This window comes from Aquarana catesbeiana, linkage group LG05 (assembly GCF_042186555.1).
Source record: "Aquarana catesbeiana isolate 2022-GZ linkage group LG05, ASM4218655v1, whole genome shotgun sequence".
Classification (NCBI taxonomy): Eukaryota; Metazoa; Chordata; class Amphibia; order Anura; family Ranidae; genus Aquarana; species Aquarana catesbeiana.
Genome location: NC_133328.1, coordinates 398,909,292 through 398,932,761, shown reverse-complemented (window position 1 = coordinate 398,932,761; position 23,470 = coordinate 398,909,292). Strand labels below are relative to the sequence as shown.

The 23,470-nt window shown below is 42.0% G+C and overlaps 1 protein-coding gene across 2 annotated transcripts in view; it reads left to right on the top strand.

Moving 5' to 3' along the window:
• Positions 1 to 22,583, top strand: part of NUP153 (nucleoporin 153) — a 142,126-nt gene extending 119,543 nt beyond the window's left edge. Inside the window, exons 18-23 of one of the 2 annotated variants that reach the window (XM_073631115.1) lie at positions 348 to 416; positions 3,647 to 4,372; positions 6,274 to 6,975; positions 12,271 to 12,540; positions 18,470 to 18,623; positions 21,520 to 22,583. In XM_073631115.1, coding sequence (XP_073487216.1) covers positions 348 to 416; positions 3,647 to 4,372; positions 6,274 to 6,975; positions 12,271 to 12,540; positions 18,470 to 18,623; positions 21,520 to 21,589 — 1,991 coding nt within the window. In that variant the 3' untranslated portion in view covers positions 21,590 to 22,583. Of the gene's footprint in view, positions 1 to 347; positions 417 to 3,646; positions 4,373 to 6,267; positions 6,976 to 12,270; positions 12,541 to 18,469; positions 18,624 to 21,519 lie in introns of both variants that reach the window. The other variant, XM_073631114.1, reaches the window with a different exon arrangement.
• The last annotated feature ends 887 nt before the right edge of the window (positions 22,584 to 23,470 follow it).

The following is a 23,470-nucleotide window of genomic DNA, read 5'->3' as shown; positions in this document are numbered from 1 at the left end:
CAGCCCATACTGTCAGTTTTGACAGCGGAAGTTCAGAGCCTACATCACTGTCACTGGGTGCTTCCATCTAACAGTTTTCAGGAATGAGACGGCAGCTACAAGTGGGACGCACATCATTAAGAGGCAAGTTATTGGTACTTAGTGAATTCCCCAGTATGGTTTCTGCCTGAAGAGTTCAGCTTTTATATACTTCCCTCAATTAACTTCAAAAAAAAAAAAAAAAAGAATTTACGGTGAGTACAATTTTTTTTATTTTATTTTTTCTTCCAAGAAATGTGGTTGTGCTTGTACAATATTTGCTCGCCTCTGTAATTTTTGTTTTTCTCTCCCATTTTTGTTTTTCCAAGGTGTGTCAACTGCATTAGCAACTACATCCTTCCCAGCCTCTCTTCCCACTACCCAAGGGGAACCGCAAGGTAGCTACCATATTTCATACAATAGGATATGTCAGATATGATTTATTGTCATTGCAAAACAAATTCACAATTTAATTTCTAAAAACGCCTCCCCACATTATACACAAAAATTTAAAACCATACATCATGCGTACAGTCATCGTGCATAAATAAAAAATGTCAAACCTCTAGGGCCAAAACAACTAATCGATCAATCGACAACGAATCGATTATGAAATTAATCGATTACTATTTTCATAATCAATCGACCAGTAACATAATGGGGTTAAAAAAACTATAATTAGCCGTTTATAGTACAAAAAGAGCAAATCTCTACTGTAAATATTACTTTCACTGTTGCACAGTAAAAACGAAGGGCTAATTTTTAATTTTTTTAACTCTATTATGTGTTTTTTGCAGAAATGCACTACAGTTCATTTAATGTTCACATCTATGCTTTTTTCAGCTGCTGTGTATTTGGAAAGGGTCAAGGACCTTTTTCAATGCAAAACGGTTCAATATTTTGGTTCAATATACTTCAATGGAGAAGCTGCAGAAAAGCATGTAATATTACAGTTCTGTTTGAAAATCTGCAAAACAGTCTAGAACTTTTTTTTTTTTTTTCTTTAAAAAAAATTTGACCGGGGGGGGGGGGGGGGGGGGGGGGCGATTTGTCAGGGCAATGGCTGGTGTTGGCGCTTCAATCATCCCGGCATTATGGTGTAAGGGTGATTGAAGCGCATTATTATTGTTGCATGGTAATATACTATGAAATTGTTTAACTCGCCATAAGGCAGAATCAGTGGGAGCCTTGGGCGTGTCGCCTGCCACCAGATGCAGCTTGTCACTTGCCATGTCGCCTGCCACCAGATGTGGGTTGTCACTTGCCACGTCACCTGCCAGTGCCACCAGATGTGGATTGTCACTTGCCACGTCGCCTGCCAGTGCCACCCGATGTGAATAGTCACGTCGCCTGCCAGTGCCACCAGATGTGTATTGTCACTGCATTGGTGGCAGCACTGGTCCAATTAGTTTAGTACAGAGGACAGTTCTGTGCAGTGGCCAGTTCTGAGTGAGGGAAGGAGAGTGAGATGCGGGCGGGTGGTGAGAGATGATGTCATCTCTCACCGCCCGCTTGTCTCATCCGCCCACACGCTTCTGTCATCCACCTCGCTATTTTGACAGAACACCGACTCTTTCATGCCGCCCGCCTGACTCTCATGCAGCCCGCCAGCCTGGCTCCGATATCCCGCCTGCTTTCATGCCGCCCGCCTGGCTCCAACATGCCGCCCGCCTGGCTTTCATGCCGCACCTGTCCTTCGGCCCGGCTGCAGAGAGGCCATGGCCCGGTGGTTGGGGACCCCTGCTCTAATAGTATATAGAGTATATCTCTTCTGTTTGTTATTCTCAGAGTGGATTAAAGATTTTACTCCCTAACCATATAGTTGGTTATTTATATTTACCCCTGCGTATAGAGATATTTAGGAATAAATTGCCTTTTTTAAACTTTACATATTACCTAAAATTATACACCACACTTTTAAGGTTATTAACCAATTTAATCGAATAATCGAAACAACAATCGTCCAACTAATCGATTATGAAAAAAATTGTTAGTTGCAGCCCTACAAAGCTCAAAAACATTCCTCTCTCTAAAAATAGGAAACCTACTTTTAGCAAACAGTAACCTAAGTCCACTTGGCTAATTAAAGCGGAGTTCTACCAAAAAATGGAACTTCCGCTTTAATTACTGGTGACCCCCTGATATGGCACATTTGGCATGTAATTTTTGGGGGGGGGGGGGGGCACCCAGTTTTTTTGGCACGCCCAGTTTTTGGCACGCCCAGTTTTTGACACGCCCAGTTTTTGACACGCCCAGTTTTTCAGATCTCAGAAGATTGCCTGGCAATTCACAGTGCGACTCGCGCAGTGTACTCTGCTTTAATTCAATTTAATTTCCATGTTTTATAGCCGTAAAAGTGGTTGTAAAGGCAGAAGGTTTTTTTTTTTTTTTTAATACATTCTATGCATTAAGTTAAAAAAGAAAAAACCTTTGTCGTCGTCGTCGCCCCCCCCGAAATAATTACCTGAGCGCCATCTAGATCCAGCAATGTTGCGGCAGTGACTCGGCTGCCTGGCACTCTCCTCTTTGGCTGATACAGCAGTGTGGCGCCATTGACTCCCGCTGCTGTCAATCAGTCAGCCGGAGAGAGATGATGGAGCCGGGCCGTGGCTCCATATCTGAATGGACACACAGGGCTGTGAATCGGCACAGGTGTCCCCATAGCACCATTGCAATTGGGGCACTTAACAGGAACGAGGGGCCAGAAGCACCAAAGAGGGATCCGAGATGAGGATTCAGGCTGCTCTGTGCAAAGCCATTTCACAGAGCAGGTAAGTATTACATGTTTGTTATTCTTAACAGCCCTTGGGAAAAAAAAAAGCTTTCGCTGATTTTATTTATTTATTTTTTTTTTTTTTCTCACCTTTCATATTTCTAAAAAGTGGTGTCCACTCGCTGTTTTCTCTGCTCTACATAGGCAGCGAGACAGAAACATTTTAGTCAAGTTTACAGCCCAAAGTGTTCTGCATGGTCTACATTATTTTCTGGAGAGTGATTTTATCTGCCAGCGTACAGTTGGGATACCAGATTAAGATCCTACACATAGTACACTCTCCATAGATGAATGATGGACGGTCTCTAATGCCTCCTCTGAACCACTCTTCCTAAGTAATCTCAGAAAGTATAAATGTTGCTTTCTGAAAACTTCACTGCCTTAAAGTGGTAGTAAACCGCAGTTGGTGGGAAAAAAAGAAACGTAACCAGCAAGACAAGGTCATAAAGTGCTATTATGCATTGCGTACTAGCACATTATGAGAAACTTTCCTTTAAAACGAAGCACTACAGCACCGCGCTTTCAACACAGAGAGGGCTTTCATCTTCCTTCCGGGTTTGCGTGTTGCGTGAGTGGCCAGGGGTGTGATGATGTCACTCCTGTGTACTGTCGTTACTAACGTCACTGTATGCAGAGCCTTCAGAGCGCATGAGCCAGTGATGTCACCAGCTGCATGCACTCTGAATATTTTCTAAACGGTACAAGTTTAGGAGATATTCTCAGTACCTACAGGTAAGCCTTATAGACTTTCCTGTAGGTATAAGTGGTGTAACAGTATACTACTATTTTAAGGAGCAACACTTTTCATTTTCCTAATGTCAGTTGAGAAATAACTTTTTTTTTTCTTTTTATCAGGTTTTGGAAAGTCCTCCTTTTCTTCAGAATCTACATTTCCACCTGTTAAGTTTGGACTGCCTGCAAGTGATACTGGAGAACAGAAATCAAGTTCCTCCACAGACTCATCAAGTACGAATACAAATAAAGTTAGCTTTTCTTTCACATTTGGTCAAAGTTCTAAGACAGTAGATGAGAAAAAAGACAAGGATTTCTCATTTGTAACAACCACTGGCACTAGCAACACTGTTTCCGCACCTTTTAAGTTTGGCTTTGCTAGTTCTGCTCCTGCAGAGAAGGATAGTGGTGTTAAATTGACAACTGACTTTCAATTTGGAACTGCTCCTTCCAAACCTGAGAGCTCTAGTAATGCTAGTTTAGTTGGTCTATCTGCTAAGGAAAAATCTGTCATCACACCATTTGTTTTAAAGGAGCCAGAAGAGAAAAAAACAGAGACTCCTGTAGTAGGTGGTTTCACATTTGGTAAACTAGACCAGAAGGAATCCTCTTCATCTTTTGTTTTTGGGAAAAACGAAGAAAAAACTGAATCTACCCCAGCTTCAACCTCATTTGGTTCCAAAAGTGATGGAGAACAGTCAAAGACATTTTTGTTTGGTAAACCTGAGGCAGGCAAGGCTGACACTTCAACGCTTGGGTCATTTGCATTTGGTGCGCCAAACCCCATGGAAAAGAAGGAAGCAGATCAGCCAGCAAAACCAGCCTTTACATTTGGTCCTTCTGCCACAGGTAGGAGATCATTTTTGGTCATACTTTTCACCTGGGTTCTAAGCATTGATGCAGATTGTATCAGTATACTTCTTTTTTTTTTTTTTTTTATTGTGCATCATATTCCCCCACAGGATTATTACCAACTACTAACTTAGAAAAGTAGGCAATTAAAGGCTATTTAATGAATTTTTGAGAAGGTATTTATACTTGCCAGGTCTAGCATGCGAAGATACTAGTCCATAGCAATTTACATGTTACTAATTGCCCTAAGGCAAATGATCAATCCACAATAGGCCCCATGCTACCATTGTGATAATCACGCAACACTAGCATAGGAATGTAGTCGCGTGTGTGTGTTACTAGCATGATACAGTAATGTCAGAAATGGCATCCAGGGCCAGTCGTAGCCTCTCAAATTGATCCCCTATTGTGGAAACCTAAGAACTGTGAAGCGTTCTCAAGTCCAGTTCCCCTTTGTGATATAAAAAAAAAAAAAATGTTGCCAGTCCAACATAGAAACCTTTTCATTGAGCAAAATTAGGGGCACTGTTTAACCCTGGGCGATTTTTCCTTTCACAGAGTAGCACAGTGTAATACAATACTGGTCCTAACCATCTTTGGAGAATTATTTGCCAGGCATTTTCTGCAACTCTGTGCAGAATCTAAAGATATGGAGATCTAAAAGAAACTGTATCGCCCCAAGGAGGAAAATGCAGGAAGGTTGTACAGACTGTTTTCTGGTGATTGAAACCAGGACTGCAGCTGTGCCAGGCAAAGAACATTAATTGCTGTTACAGCAATCATTTGAGTGTTTTCAGTTATTCACATGTGTATGTTAAATCGGGTGGGGTCTCTTCTTTGGATGAAAAATTTGGGGCATCTACAGTTTGTTTTTTTTTTTTTTGTTTTTTTATGACATTAACACCTTTCTGTGACCCACAAATGCACATTCATGCAGGCAAATGTATTACTTTAGCCAGGGTGACATGTACAATGCTGTGTATAATACAAATAAAGATAGTGCTTTAGATTATTGGAGCACTCTGCAAAGAGTAAGACCACATACAAGTGAGGTCACTTCCTCCAAGGATCTGTATTTAAAAAAATGGTGCTTATTGTATTCCCCTGAGGCCTGAAGACCCAATATGCACTGTTTTGTAAAATAAGGAAGTGATTTTACCAGCATTTGTCTTGTGTAGTGCCCACACAGAGTGGGAATATTTGACTGGCACCCATCTGTTGTGCCCACAACTGAGGACAGTACCCTGGAGCTGGGAGGAGCAAGGCTTCTGTTGACCTTTAGCTGGCCACACGCTGTACGAATTTCAGCCAGTTTCTGATGAACCACCAAAGTTTGCTTAGTGGGAGGCCCTGTATGCCCCCTTCATTCTGACAGCCTTCGTTTTCAAAAATCAGAGGAGGCTGGTGAAACGGATGAACAGTGGCCTAATCTGGCGCCAGCTGTCAGAATAAAATGCAAATCTTCAATAATATAAAGCTGGCAATATACTGTACTATTAGATACCCCCCCATTATATCTAATAGTACAGTATATGCCCAGCTTTATATTAAAGGTTTGTATAGATTGCCATAATTATCAGGTTTTGCTAGTAATGTGATCTCTCATTTTGAGATTTGTAAGTGAATAGATTTTTTTTTTTTTTTTTTTTCTGCCTAACATGGTAGAAATCTTCACAGACCTGATTTATATTAGAAGTGATGTCATAAGGCAACAGAACCTACCATAAGCTAATGAATAGCCGTGATATGTTTGGATCTTAAAAAAATAGTGCTACAAAAGTTGCGTTTTATGGGTTTTTTGTTTTGTTTTTTGTTTTTCTTTATTGCTTTGTGGGATTGTGTTTTAATTTTTTTGATAATATTACAGCTTTATTTCTTTTTTCTTTACAAAGAAACAGGTTCTTCTAAGCCAGTGTTTGGCTTTCAAGGGAGTGGATCCTCGAGTGCCCCTCAATCTAGTAGTATTGGAAGTTCCAGCAGTGTATTTGGCAGTGTTCCTCAGACAAGTTCTAGTAATGTATTTGGCAGTGCTGTACAGTCCAACACTGCTGCTCCAGCTGGTGGTACTACCCCTGCACCTTCAAGTACTGTGTTGAACAGTGCAACTTCATTGACCGCACCTACTGGTTCTAACAATGTGTTTGGTGGGGCCCTGTCTTCGAACACTCCTGCAGGTTCTAGCAGTATATTTGGAAGTGCTCCAGCTTCAGGGACTCCAACCAGTTCCAGCATCGTCTTTGGCAACGTACCCTCTGTGAATACATCAAGTGCTAGCAATGTGTTTGGAAGTGCAGCTCCCACAAACACTTCGGCAAGTTCCAGTGCTTTATTTGGCAATTCGAGTACATCTACCAACCAATCCAGTGTACCCTTTGTGTTTGGGCAGCCTACTACTACTACTACAGCAGGTGGCTCTGTGTTCGGCGGTGGCAATGAATCCAAATCAACGTTTGCTTTCGCCGGCCAAGAGAGTAAACCAGCAGAAACGTCTGCAAGTACAGCTCCAGCTGCTGTTACCCCTTTTGTGTTTGGTGCAAGTGCTTCAGCACCAGCTGCTACTGGCTTTACCTTTGGCGGGACAAATACCTCCAATTCAACAGGTAAAACGGCCTGTACAGGTTGATTTTTTTTGTTTTGTTTTTGTTTTGCATATTAAAGTGATCGTAAGGACAGAAGGTTTTTTTTTATCTTAAAGTGAGTCCATGCAAAAACCAAAATCCCTGCATCTATGGCCAGCAGCATTCTAACACTAACCTCTCTAGCACTGTAAAGAAAATACGAGTATACGTACCATTTTTTTTTTTTTTTTTTTTTTTGAAGCCGCTCTGACCAGATCCTATGCTGAGCTGTCAGCCATAGCTTTGCTGTGGAGGCGGGTGCAGAGGACACAGACAATAATGGAAGCCCCATATAGTAAGTCTATGGGTGACGTCACTTCCCATTCATTTCACAGCCGTTGTCGGCCCTGTCCTTTATAGAGCTTCTGCCACTGGAGATCTGGTTAAAAAAGTATGTATACTAACTATTTTTCTTTCCAGGGCTAGATAGGTTAGTGTTAGATTAGTGGAGTCTATATATGCAGGGATTTTAGTTTTTGCATGGACTTCCACTTTAATTCATTCCATGCTCCAGCGATGTAGTAATGTCTTGGCTGTCTGGGACTCCCCTTCTCATTGGCTGAGACAGCAACGCTGCGCCATTGGCTCCCGAAGCTGTCAGTCGATCAGCCAATAAGAATAGAAAGGGGGCGGGGCCGTGCCACAGCTCTGCGTCTGAATGGACATGGGGAGCTGCGACTCTGCTCGGGTGCCCCCCTAGCAAGCTGCTTGCTGTGGGGGCACCCAACAGGAGGGGAGGGGCCAGGAGAGCCGAAGAGGAACCCGATAGGGGGAGGATCTGGGCTGCTCTGTGCAAAACCACTGCCCAGAGCAGGTATGTATGACATACTTGTAAAGTCTAATTTTTAAAAATTAAAAATAATCACTTTAAAATTGCTGCTTCAGTGTAAATGTATGGGTTACTTTTTATGAAGCTGAAGTTGTGGGATTCAAGCAAAGAGGTAATCTCTTCAATTCATAGGTAGTATCGTGCATTTGAAAATTTTAAGACCTTGAAGATTAGGGCTGGTTCATGCTTTAAGAGTGTAATTGTGTTGGTGCACTAGGAGTTCCATTCAGTTTGAAAAAATGGCGTTCATGGCAAAAAGCCCACCTGACCATTTTTCAAGAATAAGTGTATTGACAGCCTACTAAAAACAAATGGACTACCTTAAGTTGTGTGTTACTCCACCGGAGTAGTGTAACGCTTATCTAGAAGTATACTCTTTGGTAACTTAGAATTTGCCAGAACCAGTTCCCAGAATTTTATGTCTGGGATCAAGTATTAACAGTCAGGGCCGATTCACGCCACAATTTCTGCGTTCTGGATGCATTTCTGCATGGGTGTTTTTATGCTTTTCCGGTGTGTTTGATGCATTCCAGTGCTTTTTTTGTTTTTTTTTTCCTTTTTAGTCTTCATCACATTTGAGGACATGTGTGTTCTGGTGTGTTTTTTGATGTGTGTTGCATTCCAGACAGAATGTTCCATACAGAAAAAAAGCAACACATTCTGCTTTTGTTTGCACGCGTGTTAACTACGCTCATTGGAATACATGGAAGACACTGTGCATGTGCTTTGATGCAAAAGAAAAATGCAGCGGGCTGTATCTGGTGTGAACCAACCCTTAAATCCAAAGCCCCAATTTTTTTTTTTTGATAGAGTAGGAAATGCTTAACACCTGTCAGTTTTTTTTTTTTTTTGGCTTCTAGTATGTGATTGGGTAGATTTGCCTTCACTCTTTGAGATATTGTTGCTGCAACGTACATGCCCATTGACAGATTCGTACTTTGTCCTTGTTTTTTGTGACCGCTCAAAATTTAGATTTTTTTTTTTTCTTTCTTTCTTTTTTTTTTTTTTTTTTTACTCTTCAGTTCCATGTCAGTGGTCACCGGGAAAAATGAGGATTAACGTTGCAAACTGCAATAAAATTTTGATAGGGTCGACATAGCTTCTCCACTCTATCCAAAGCTTTAAAATGTTTTTACCTTTTTAGATGCGCTCATTACCCTTGCTTAACGTAGCAGGTTGTCTTTGGAGTGGATGTGTGACCTTTATTGTGAGTAAATCCCGAAGCTGACATTGCTGACCTTTCCTACTGTAAATGCTAGTTGCCCAGCTGTCATTGAGGCACATACCTGGAACAAGTTTGCAGACCAAGAGTTCTGACTTTCCCTGTTCCAGGTGAGTGGCCTTAAATACATTAAAGTTAAATAGCCAGTCAACTGGTATTCTTAGGAGGTCAACAATGGCATTTTTTTTTTCATATGTGCCTCTCCACAGATTTAAAGTTGAACGTTTTGGTGGTTCGATAATCTTTCCAATGTTTAAGGATCCTGATATTTGTTTTTTGTAACATCATTATCTCTTGCAAAAACAAGTAGTATTGCGATGATTGTTACAATTATTCAGTGCTTGCACTGTATGTCCAAAAATCTTGTGTTCTAGACCCAACAGAAAAAAAAATAGGTTTGCATTTGAGACTATTTTAATATACACAGGTTTGTAAATGGTAGTGTATTACTGAACCCAAAAACGAACTTGTTTTTGCTGCTTACCTGTCCATATCCTTAAAAATGAAAGCCATTACAAATACAACACCCTAGAACATTTCAAGAAGTACCAAAAACACCTGTTGGTCTTCCCAAAAAAAGTGTGTCCTTGTTACCTCCTGTGGGCTGAACAAAAAGCAAAACCATATTATTTATCTTGTGTAAACTGTCAATCCCTTCACTCCTACGTAATGGATATAAACTGAAGTTGAGATATTTGAATTCCAGCATTAGTGACGGCTATAGTGCTTTTCATAGATACAGTGGAGGAATTGGTGTACCCACCAAGAACCAGAAAAGCACTCTGCCCATTGAGTGACACAGGAATTCAGGAACGGTTGGGTTATATTGACTGCTTCTGGAGGATGGGACACTGGCAAACAGAAAACACTGATGTTCTGCAGACTGATCACAAAGGCTACATACTTGCTCTTGTGCCTTGCTCTGCAGAATCATAATGTGATCTGCCTGTTGCCTTACTGGCCTCTGAGGCATCAGCTGCTGAGACTCTGATGCTATATCCCTCCAGTCTTTGAGTCCTCAAAGGCAGGGTGATCCATCAGTCTTCTACCATCGCTCCCAAACTCAAAGACCAGTTTGACGCTTATTGATTCAGTACGCACCAGTTTGAAGCTTGATGATCAACCTGATGCTTCTATCATCTCAAATGAACCATAAGTCTCACTGTAATTAGGAGGGTTAGGGTGAATCCAGTCTAGGGTAGAAATTCACGTTCCAGTAGCTAGGAAGTCTGCTTTTCAAGGTCTGGCACTGCTACCCCCGGAGTTTCTCAGTAGCATCATTTCTTGCTTCCTGCAGTTGTGTCTAAACCAGTGCCTGACTTAGTGCTATCAAGGGTCAGGTTTCTGCCCTTTCCATACTTTTTCATTAGAAATGCAACTATAGACCTTGTTTACTGATCGCAGATCGGTAACACGTGACATCTCTTAGCCCGACGGATGCAGTGGGTGGGGCCATGGATCTCTCGCAGATGTCATTCAGGAGGGGAGGAGGAGCGAGGCGGCCCCGCCCGCTGCAGCTTTCATGCTAGAGAAGAGAGGTGGCATGTCATGTGATCGCCTATCTGCGATCAGTAAACAAGGTATATAGCTGAATTTTAATAAAGCACAGTCACAGGGGGACATTAGATGAATCAACAAAGAGGATAGTGTAACGTTAACCCTAATTTCAGCAGCAGGACGGGAGGGGCGACATGGAGCAGACAGAGGGAGGAGAAGGATGGAGGAGAGAACACAGACACAGGGCTGCAGCTGATGGAGGCATCTACGCTGACAATGGTTTTCAGGGCTCAGCAGCCCTGATACATCGTGGTCAGTGTACAGGGGGGGGGGGGCAGAAACTGGCAGCAATAGCAAGGTATTTCAGGTAATACGGAGGCAAATTACACAGCACTGCTTTATACAATGCTTTAAAAGAAACAGGATCTTTTATTTTTTGGGGTTAACACACACTTTGAAGCGGGGTTCCACCCAAATTTTGAACAATATCTGTATGTATTCTCTTCCTTGCCTAGATGCTGACATGCCGTTTAAAAAAATTTAAATTGCCGTAATTACCTTTTATTTTTCTATTCTTTGCACTTCCTGGTTCTCCTCCCGTGGGAGTAGGCGTGTTTCTAGCCTCTCCCAGACTCCTGGGAGCTAGTCTCAGGCTTCCCAGGATGCCACTGAGCATGTGCGGGAACAAGCGGTGAATGCTAGGAGCACAGCATTCACCACATCCAGGAAATATGCTTGTGGGCTTCAAATGCCCACAATGAAGATGGAAACCGCCTGCAGTGAATAATATAAGTTATTCTTTCCGACGAAATCTGACACAGGCGGACATATTGCACACAATATGTGAGTACGTAATGCTGAGAAGAAAAGTTTGTGAATGAACTCAAAAAATTTAGGTATAAGATAGGTGGACCCCCGCTTTAAGTGGTGGCGAGGCCCATGACTGACTTCTTGCCCAAGGTAGTTTCTGCCTTTCACCTCAATTACAACATTGTTCTCAGGGGCTCAGGCAAGTATTAGGAGGTGCTGGGGAGGCTACTACACACAGGAGGCTTTTTATCTTAATGCATAGAATGCATTAAGATTAAAAACCTTTTGCCTTTACAACTCCTTTAAGCCGATCTTTTGATCGACTTGTGTACAACCAGCCTATTGTGTTTTTCCCAAATAATCATTGCCGCTGGCCATAGCTAGCAACGCTAATCAGATTACAATACAACAGGAAGGTTTAAGTATGTGGATGAGGGAATCGGCTCATTTTTTTCATTCAACTTATTGGTTGAAGAAAAAATGAATTGTGTGTGGCCAGCTTTAGCCACTGCTTCATTTAGTAAAATGGATTCAATTTCTGTAATTCTGGATGGACCCTGTAAGGGTCCACCGCTACGCATTCCTACATCTCTAGTTGGCTCAGGCAGGCAATTGTCTATGCTTATGGTATGGTAAAGAGCAAGTTCATCCCCTGCCTGTCAAGAATCTCTACTGGATCCGAGTGCCTCTTGGGCTTTTTAATATCAAACAACTGTTTCCCAAATTTGGTAAACTGCCATGTTCTTGTGTTCACATGTAATCTCAATTCTACCAGGTGGATGTTTGAGTTTCACTTTTAGGTATATGTTTATGAAAATGTCACCTTGCTGCTCAGTATTGTAATGATTTTTAAAATCTTTAGTCATTGTATACTGTGAGATTGTCAAATCCTGAATCCATTTCTGTACTTCCTTTTCAGGTACCAGTTCAACTCCATTTGTCTTTGGAGCAGGTCAGCCAGCCCCACCTGCATCTGGCCTTGCTGCTACCAGTTCTGTGCCATCATTTGGGAAAACTGTTGCCCAGACTAATGCCCCAGCTTTTGGTGCACCTGTGTCAGGTTCATTGTTTCCCTCTGGTTCTCAGTCTGTCCCAAGTTTTGGATCGTTGACCAGCAATGTACAGTCCCCAGCTTTTGGACAGCAAAGCGCTCAGCCTAATTTTGGATCCTCTGCAGCTCCTCCTTCTGGTATGTATTAAAGTAAATTTAACTGCAGGTTTTACTCTGAGCTTTCTTTTTCAGTATTGCAGATATTTAACAAGAAAATCCTGTAGCACTTTAATCCCTTAAAACAGATTATAATTTTGAATTCATAGAGCGTAAGAATGAAACAATTTGAAACAAATTTGAAAGAATTTTTAAAGTGATTGTAAAGTCAGAAGGTTTTTATCTTGATGGGGGAAAGAAGCACCAGGTGTGTTCCAAGTACAGCAATAAAAATTTATTTAACCAGTTGCCGACCGCTGCACGACGATGTATGTCGACAGAGCGGCACGGGCAGGCAAAAGGGCTTACCTGTACGTCCTTGCCTGCCCGCGGGTGGGGGGTCCGATCGGACCCCCCCCCCCCCCCCCCCCCCCCCCGGTGCCTGCGGCGGTCGGCAAATCTCCCCCGGCGATCGGTGGTGAGGGGGAGGCCATCCATTCGTGCCCCCCCCCCCTCGCGATCGCTCCCAGCCAATGGGATCATTTCCCTGCCTCTGTATTGTACACAGAGGCAGAGGAAATGATGTCATCTCTCCTCGGCTCTGTATTTTCCGTTCCGGGCCGAGGAGAGAAGACTGTAATGTGAGTGCACCAACACACACACACACACAGTAGAACATGCCAGGCACACAAAACACCCCGATCCCCCCCAATCTCTCCCCCCCCCCCCCCCCCCCGTCACAAACTGACACCAAGCAGGTTTTTTTTTTTTTTCTGATTACTGTATTGGTGTCAGTTTGTGACAGTTACAGTGTTAGGGCAGTGAGTGTTAGGCCCCCTTTAGGTCTAGGATACCCCCCCTAATAAAGTTTTAATCCCTTGATCACCCCCCGTCACCAGTGTCGCTAAGCGATCATTTTTCTGATCGCTGTATTAGTGTCGCTGGTGATGCTAGTTAGGGACATAAATATTTAGGTTCGCCGTCAGCGTTTTATAGCGACAGGGACCCCCATATACTATCTAATAAATGTTTTAACCCCTTGATTGCCCCCTAGTTAACCCTTTCACCACTGATCACCGTATAACCGTTACGGGTGACGCTGGTTAGTTCGTTTATTTTTTATAGTGTCAGGGCACCCGCCGTTTATTACCGAATAAAGGTTTAGCCCCCTGATCGCCAGGCTGTGATATGCGTCTCCCCAGGCAGCGTCAGGTTAGTGCCAGTAGCGCTAACACCCACGCACGCACCATACACCTCCCTTAGTGGTATAGTATCTGAACGGATCAATATCTGATCCGTTCAGATCTATACTAGCCTCCCCAGCAGTTTAGGGTTCCAAAAAACGCAGTGTTAGCGGGATCAGCCCAGATACCTGCTAGCACCTGCGTTTTGCCCCTCCGCCCGGCCCAGCCCAGCCCACCCAAGTGCAGTATCGATCGATCACTGTCACTTACAAAACACTAAACGCATAACTGCAGCGTTCGCAGAGTCAGGCCTGATCCCTGCGATCGCTAACAGTTTTTTGGTAGCGTTTTGGTGAACTGGCAAGCACCAGCCCCAGGCAGCGTCAGGTTAGTGCCAGTAGCGCTAACACCCACGCACGCACCGTACACCTCCCTTAGTGGTATAGTATCTGAACTGATCAATATCTGATCCGATCAGATCTATACTGGCGTCCCCAGCAGTTTAGGGTTCCCAAAAACGCAGTGTTAGTGGGATCAGCCCAGATACCTGCTAGCACCTGCGTTTTGCCCCTCCACCCGGCCCAGCCCAGTCCACCCAAGTGCAGTATCGATCGATCACTGTCACTTACAAAACACTAAACGCATAACTGCAGCGTTCGCAGAGTCAGGCCTGATCCCTGGGATCGTTAACAGTTTTTTTGGTAGCGTTTTGGTGAACTGGCAAGCGCCAGCGGCCTAGTACACCCCGGTCGTAGTCAAACCAGCACTGCAGTAACACTTGGTGACGTGGCGATTCCCATAAGTGCAGTTCAAGCTGGTGAGGTGGCAAGCACAAGTAGTGTCGCGCTGCCACCAAAAAGACAAACACAGGCCCGTCGTGCCCATAATGCCCTTCCTGCTGCATTCGCCAATCCTAATTGGGAACCCACCACTTCTGCAGCGCCCGTACTTCCCCCATTCACATCCCCAACCAAATGCAGTCGGCTGCATGAGAGGCATTTTTATGTCCTCCCGAGTACCCCTACCCAACGAACCCCCCCAAAAAAGATGTGTCCGCAGCAAGCGCGGATATAGGCGTGACACCCGCTATTATTGTCCCTCCTGTCCTGACAATCCTGGTCTTTGCATTGGTGAATGTTTTGAACGCTACCATACACTAGTTGAGTATTAGCATAGGGTACAGCATTCCACAGACTAGGCACACTTTCACAGGGTCTCCCAAGATGCCATCGCATTTTGAGAGACCCGAACCTGGAACCGGTTACAGTTATAAAAGTTACAGTTACAAAAAAAGTGTAAAAAAAAAAAAAAAACACAAACAAAAATATAAAATAAAAAATAATAGTTGTCGTTTTATTGTTCTCTCTCTCTATTGTTCTGCTCTTTTTTACTGTATTCTATTCTGCAATGTTTTATTGTTATTATGTTTTATCATGTTTGCTTTTCAGGTATGCAATTTTTTATACTTTACCGTTTACTGTGCTTTATTGTTAACCATTTTTTTGTCTTCAGGTACGCCATTCACGACTTTGAGTGGTTATACCAGAATGATGCTTGCAGGTTTAACTATCATCTTGGTATCATTCTTTTCAGCCAGCGGTCGGCTTTCATGTAAAAGCAATCCTAGCGGCTAATTAGCCTCTAGACTGCTTTTACAAGCAGTGGGAGAGAATGCCCCCCCCCCCCCCCACCGTCTTCCGTGTTTTTCTCTGGCTCTCCTGTCTCAACAGGGAACCTGAGAATGCAGCCGGTGATTCAGCCAGCTGACCATAGAGCTGATCAGAGACCAGAGTGGCTCCAAACATCTCTATGGCCTAAGAAACCGGAAGCTACGAGCATTTTATGACTTAGATTTCGCCGGATGTAAATAGCGCCATTGGGAAATTAGGGAAGCATTTTATCACACCGATCTTGGTGTGGTCAGATGCTTTGAGGGCAGAGGAGAAATCTAGGGTCTAATAGACCCCAATTTTTTCAAAAAAAGAGTACCTGTCACTACCTATTGCTATCATAGGGGATATTTACATTCCCTGAGATAACAATAAAAATGATTAAAAAAAAAAAATGAAAGGAACAGTTTTAAAATAAGATAAAAAAGCAAAAAAATAATAAAGAGAAAAAAAAAAAAAAAAGCACCACTGTCCCCCCTGCTCTTGCGCTAAGGCGAACGCAAGCGTCGGTCTGGCGTCAAATGTAAACAGCAATTGCACCATGCATGTGAGGTATCACCGCGACGGTCAGATCGAGGGCAGTAATTTTAGCAGTAGACCTCCTTTGTAAATCTAAAGTGGTAACCTGTAAAGGCTTTTAAAAATGTATTTATTTTGTTGCCACTGCACGTTTGTGCGCAATTGTAAAGCATGTCATGTTTGGTATCCATGTACTCGGCCTAAGATCATCTTTTTTATTTCATCAAACATTTGGGCAATATAGTGTGTTTTAGTGATTAAAATGTAAAAAAGTGTGTTTTTTCCCCAAAAAATGCGTTTGAAAAATCGCTGCGCAAATACTGTGTGAAAAAAAAATGAAACACCCACCATTTTAATCTGTAGGGAATTTGCTTTAAAAAAATAATGTTTGGGGGTTCAAAGTAATTTTCTTGCAAAAAAAATTTTTTTCATGTAATCAAAAAGTGTCAGAAAGGGCTTTGTCTTCAAGTGGTTAGAAGAGTGGGTGATGTGTGACATAAGCTTCCAAATGTTGTGCATAAAATGCCAGGACAGTTCAAACCCTCCCCCCCCCAAATGACCCCATTTTGGAAAGTAGACACCCCAAGCTATTTGCTGAGAGGCATGTCGAGTCCATGGAATATTTTATATTGTGACACAAGTTGCGGGAAAGAGACAAATTCTTTTTTTTTTTTTTTTTTGCACAAAGTTGTCACTAAATGATATATTGCTCAAACATGCCATGGGAATATGTGAAATTACACCCCAAAATACATTCTGTTGCTTCTCCTGAGTACGGGGATACCACATGTGTGAGACTTTTTGGGAGCCTAGCCGCGTATGGGACCCCGAAAACCAAGCACCGCCTTCAGGCTTTCTAAGGGCGTACATTTTTGATTTCACTCTTCACTGCCTATCACAGTCTCGGAGGCCATGGAATGCCCAGGTGGCACAAAACCCCCCCAAATGACCCCATTTTGGAAAGTAGACACCCAAAGCTATTTGCTGAGCGGTATAGTGAGTATTTTGCAGACCTCACTTTTTGTCACAAAGTTTTGAAAATTAAAAAAAGAGAAAAAAAATTTTTTTTTTGTCTTTCTTCATTTTCAAAAACAAATGAGAGCTGCAAAATACTCACCATGCCTCTCAGCAAATAGCTTGGGGTGTCTACTTTCCAAAATGGGGTCATTTGGGGGGGGTTTGTGCCACCTGGGCATTCCATGGCCTCCGAAACTGTGATAGGCAGTGAAGAGTGAAATCAAAAAATTACACCCTTAGAAATCCTGAAGGCGGTGCTTGGTTTTCGGGGCCCTGTACGCGGCTAGGCTCCCAAAAAGTCCCACACATGTGGTATCCCCATACCCAGGAGAAGCAGCTAAATGTATTTTGGGGTGCGATTCCACATATGCCCATGGCCTGTGTGAACAATATATCATTTAGTGACAACTTTGTGCAAAAAAAAAAAAAAAAAATTGTCACTTTCCCGCAACTTGTGTCAAAATATAAAATATTCCATGGACTCAACATGCCTCAAAGAAAATAGCTTGGGGTGTCTACTTTCCAAAATGGGGTCATTTGGGGGGGGTTTGTGCCACCTGGGCATTCCATGGCCTCCGAAACTGTGATAGGCAGTGAAGAGTGAAATCAAAAATTTACACCCTTAGAAATCCTGAAGGCGGTGATTGGTTTTCGGGGCCCCGTACGCAGCTAGGCTCCCAAAAAGTCCCACACATGTGGTATCCCCGTACTCAGGAGAAGCAGCTAAATGTATTTTGGGGTGCAATTCCACATATGCCCATGGCCTGTGTGAGCAATTACAACTTTTTGTAATTTTTTTTTTTTTTTTGTCATTATTCAATCACTTGAGACAAAAAAGTTAATATTCAATGGGCTCAACATGCCTCTCAGCAATTTCTTTGGGGTGTCTACTTTCCAAAATGGGGTAATTTGGGGGGGGGTTTGTACTGCCCTGCCATTTTAGCACCTCAAGAAATGACATAGGCAGTCATAAACTAAAAGCTGTGTAAATTCCAGAAAATGTACCCTAGCTTGTAGACGCTATAACTTTTGCGCAAACCAATAAATATACGCTTATTGACATTTTTTTTTACCAAAGACATGTGGCCGAATACATTTTGGCCTAAATGTATGACTAAAATTGAGTTTATTGGATTTTTTTTTATAACAAAAAGTAGAAAATATCATATTTTTTTTCAAAATTTTCGGTTGTTTTCCGTTTATAGCGCAAAAAATAAAAACCGCAGGGGTGATCAAATACCATCAAAAGAAAGCTCTATTTGTGGGACGAAAAGGACGCAAATTTCGTTTGGGTACAGCATTGCATGACCGCACAATTAGCAGTTAAAGCGACTCAGTGCCAAATTGGAAAAAGTCCTCTGGTCTTTAGGCAGCCCAAATGGTCCGGGGCTGAAGTGGTTAAATAAGTCCCATTTTTTCCAGTACTTAGCTGAAGGATTTTGGGACACTATTTCGATTTGGTAACCTTTTTCTGCTCCTAGTCAGTCACTGTATGGACTGTATCATTTTAAATATCATTTTGAAACACTTGCTGTCTTATGTTCCTGTACAACATAGTTCTAACAAACCTTTTTGTTTCAGGTGGTTCTTTTCCATTTGGTGGAGGTTCAAATTTCAACTTTGGTGGTGCAAGCTCAACAGGAGTATTTACTTTTGGTTCAAATTCTGGTGCTAACCCAGCACAGCCTGCAAATACTGGATTTCCATTTAATCAGACTCCATCTTTTAATTTGGGGTAAGCATAATTTTCTCAAAAAAAATATATCCCCTGTTTGCAATTCACATACTTAAGGAGGATTAGACACTGGCCCCAAAAAAACAAAACAAATGCAGGATGCCCCCTCCAAATACGAGCATGCCTCGGTTTTTTGCTAGTGTCCTAGAAGGGTGGATGCTTTTTTTTTTTTTTGTTGTTGTTGTTGTTTTTTTTTTTGTTTTTTTGTTTGTTTTGTTTTTTTGGGGGTTTTTTTTGTTTTTTTTTTTTTTTCTCTTCTTTCTGAAACACTGCAGTTAGTCTAGTCGTACAGGATACATGCACTTTAGTCATTACGACTGGGTTATTTGCAGCTACCTTCAGGTGCTTGCACACCTATATAACCCTTCCCACTCAGCTAGTCTTTTTTTTTTTTTATTTACATTTTTATTTATTTTTCTCTGGTGTCCTTGGGTGATGGACCTCTTCTCTCAGAGAGAAACCATAATCTTTATCTAATAAAGAGGATAAGTTGTTAACTCAATCTTTTGTTGGGATGATTTTTCCTTCATTCGGCTGCTGCATAGCCAATGTGGCACTTCATGCAATTTCCAGATCGATTGACTTCTTGGCATGGCCATGGGACCATACCCAGACTCTGAAAATGCAGGGCCAGACTGTAATGTTGCTTTCTACACTGGGTCCTGCTGAGGGCTCTCCTCTTGGATTGTAGTACAACACGTGGAGTTAGCTGCAGTATTCTTTACAGGTCCAAGGCTATGGTCTGCCTGGTGCAGAGTACTGTCCTTGAAGACCTTTGTGGTTTTATACCCATCTTAAAGGGTGAAGCCAGGATGGGTAATCCCCCTACTAATCATGTCTATTAAATTTTTATGAGTACAGACAATATCTGCAGTAGTTGTCTGAGACTAGCAAGGCCGCGGATAGATAACCAATACGGGGGACCTCCTGTGATCTGTCAGTAATTTGGGCCATAAAGTTTTGCATGACTCTAGTAAAAACCTCTGCCAAAAGGGCAGAGTAGCTGGCCACACCTGATGGAGATAGGGGAAAACTTCAAATATTGGAGAGATCCTGGGATCAGAGCGCAGCATAATTTCAAGCTGCAGACATCGGCCACATTATTGAACACTGTGATAGCAGCATTAGATGTGAGCTGAGGGCACCCATTGCAGCAAGACATTCTGCCCCATGTCAATTATCAGATGTGACCACATGGTGGTTAGGCTCATGATGCAAGGCATCAGTTACACACAAAACCCAAACAGCTAGTAGCAGGTGAGGGTTGGATGGTTGGAGGTGACCAGTCACTGTAGGCAGGCAGCAATAACAGGCTGCAGATCGAACGCAATAACTTTATTGTAGGGTGGGAGAAGACTGTTAGCTTTTCATTGCTGACACCATAAGTGATGTCCCTTCCTCACTTCTGATAATAACTTTGCACAGTGTTTATCTAGAGTAGGGTTGCATCGATACCAATACTGGTATCAGTTCCGATACTATGCATTTGCACGAATATCTATACTTAAATCTCCAGCACATTTTAGTCTACTAACTCATTTTTAGTCGTCTAAGATCTAATGGGTGTAGTTAAATTGTAATGCATTATTTAACCACTTCCAGGCCGCCCACCATGGGTATACGTCGCTACTTTGCCTTTAAATGCCAGGATTATGGCAGCAGATAGCTGCCATAACCCCAGTATTTTTTTAAACGGCGGGCGGTCCGCTTTCACATGATACTACTGACATGACAGCGATCACAGCTCCCGATGACAGGGAGTAGTAGATCCCTGTCATGTCACTAGGCAGAACAGGGAAATGCCTTGTTTACTTATCTCTCCGTTTTGCCTCTCCTGTCTCCCGATCGCAGGCCGCCGGCGAACATCGAGTTTGCAGGATCCGTGGGCACGCTAGCCCGCAAGGTGGCAAATTCTAAGGTTACGTACAGGTACGCTCATTTGCCTGTACGAACCATTCCGCCGACGTATATGTGTGTGTGCGGCGGTTTGCAAGGAGTTAAAACAAGGGCAGAAGATGTAATGGCTTTAACAACCGATGACTTATTCAGCTGTGAGTGGGGTTCCCCTGCTGATTTTTGTCTTCGGCTTTACCAAAACCATGTAGTGCAAAGGCCTGCCTAATTGCATACAAATTGAAACTCCTAAGGTTTGACCTCATATTATATTGTTTTGGTAAATTTAAGGGAAAAAAGCTGCAGAAAATCTGATAGTGTTTTATGGGGCTTAAACGAAGTCCCGGCAATTGGAGCTCTCAAAACAAAAAAGCAGCCGGGTGAAATTTGTCAACAACATTGCTCAGCCTCTGAAACAGCTAAAAAGAAACATTTGTTTCTTTTTATCCATCTTTCTGTTCATTTACAGATCAAAGGGATGAACTTCGATCTGCAGATTTAAGTCAGTTTAAAGCAAGCTGTCGTGTAAAAAATGTTTGTTTGTTTTTTTAAATTGTTCCTGTTTAACCCCTTATCCCTTAATCTATGCTAAAACCAGCCTTATTAACTCCTTAATCTCCTACATTTAATTATCACTTTCCTGCTGTTTTTTTGTTTCGTTGACTTCTATTTTATAGACTATTTAAAACTTTTTTGTTTTCTTTGTTCATTAATATTTTTACACCTTTGACATCTATTTACACGTTTCGGCAGGTATCGGCGAGTACTATAAAAAAAAAAAGTATCTGTACTCGTTATGAAAAAAATGGTATCAGTGCATCTCTTAGATTGTAAGCTCTAAGGAACAGGGCCCTCTGATTCCTACTGTATTAAAGTGTATTGTATTTGTACTGTCTACCCTCAAGTTGTAAAGCGCTACGTAAACTCTTGGCGCTATATAAATCCTGTATAATAATCCCTAATCTTGAGGTATGTCACCTTTATATTATTTTTCTCTTCACAGGAGTAATGGAAAGACAACACCCCAAATCGCTAATCGGAAAATTAGGACTGCTAGACGAAGAAAAAATTGACGCATCCGAGTCATCAGTTGCTTCTAAGAAACGGTGTCTTGCTTTGTGCAAATACTGGAGTGTACCTCATGCTGTGTTTAGTTGAAGTCAGATCTGTCCAAGGACATTATGAGCTAAAAGTCCCACCCGCCCCTTTCTCTTCTCCCAATTCAAAAAAACACATTTGGTGATGGGAAAATTATTACACAAAATATCCAAATCTGTCATCTTTAAAGTACCTGACTTGGCATGATCTGGCTATACAAGCAAATATAGAGCGCACAGCGAATGGCTTTTGTATAATAAGTACCTTTTTTCATCTGCACCACTATTTTACTGACGCTTTGAAATTGTAATTATATGGGAGGAATTGCGGTATGTATAGTGTAGAGGATGATGAAGATGAGCGATTTCTATGCCTCGTTGTGCTGGTGTATGTGTGATTTTGAGTGTGTTGTGCACCAAAACCTTTCTGATAGCGAAAGATTGAGTCAAGAATGGTCCTTTGCTCTAGACTTGTTAGATATGTAGTTCTTCTAAGATATGCATTTCTCCTTTTTCTATTCTACTTCATGTTCGCCTTTATTTTTCCTTTATGATATTCATGTAAATATAATTTTTGTTTCTGCATACTTTTCAACATAACCTAAATCTGTGAACTTGAACTTTTAATTTTGTGTTGCAGCAATTTTTTTTTTTTTGTTTAGATATGTCTCAAATTTTATTGTATGTAAATCTCATTATTCAAAGTTGCCTAATTCCATTCAAATAGTCTTTAAAGAAAATTGGAAGTTCTTTAAGGTATTAGGTTATTGGCTTTTCTGATCCATTTTTGTTTGGACCAAAAACCAGTATTGTACAAAATATTAAGTATATATTTTTATATTTACACAAATGGACTGTGGTGACTTTGGATAATTAGTAAGTTTAATATTAAAGCCATGTTTATTACAGTATAACAGTTTAACATGTAAAACCATTGGATAAATGCCATCAATAAAATGATAAAATACAACTTGTTTTAACTCTACCAATATTTATGTTGTGCACATCCTTATTTTCAATTTAAACATACCATAAAGCAATTTCTCATACGTTCATTGAAGGACACAGCCCAGCAATCTTTATTGTAGGATTATAGCAACACCTTCAGGAGTAGCACACCAGACCAATTACCTAAGCGCTCCCTTGGGGCAGCCCTTTCTAGTGGCCTAGCCCACCATCTGCTATAAGCAGTTCAGTTTTGTGTCGAGGCGTAAGGACCTAGCTCTCCCTGCTGTGTGACCCTTTGTTGCTCTTTTTACCAGGGTTAGTTGGGTGACAGGCTGGATAATATACAGTGGGGACGGAAAGTATTCAGACCCCCTTAAATTTTTCACTCTTTGTTATATTGCAGCCATTTGCTAAAATCATTTAAGTTCATTTTTTTTGTACACACAGCACTCAATATTGACAGAAAAACACAGAATTGTTGACATTTTTGCACATTTATTAAACAAGAAAAACTGAACTCACATGGTCCTAATTATTCAGACCTTTTGCCGTGACACTCATATATTTAACTCAGGTGCTGTCCATTTCTTCTGATCATCCTTGAGATGGTTCTATAGCTTCATTTGAGTCCAGCTGTGTTTGATTATACTGATTGGACTTTATTAGGAAAGCCACACACCTGTCTATATCAGACCTTACAGCTCAAAGTGCATGTCAGAGCAAATGAGAATCATGAGATCAAAGGAGCTGCCTGAAGAGCTCAGAGACAGAATTGTGGCAAGGCACAGATCTGGCCAAGGTTACAAAAATCTGCTGCACTTAGGTTCCTAAGAGCACAGTGGCCTCCATAGTCCTTAAATGGAAGACGTTTGGGATGACCAGAACCCTTCCTATAGCTGGCCGTCCCGC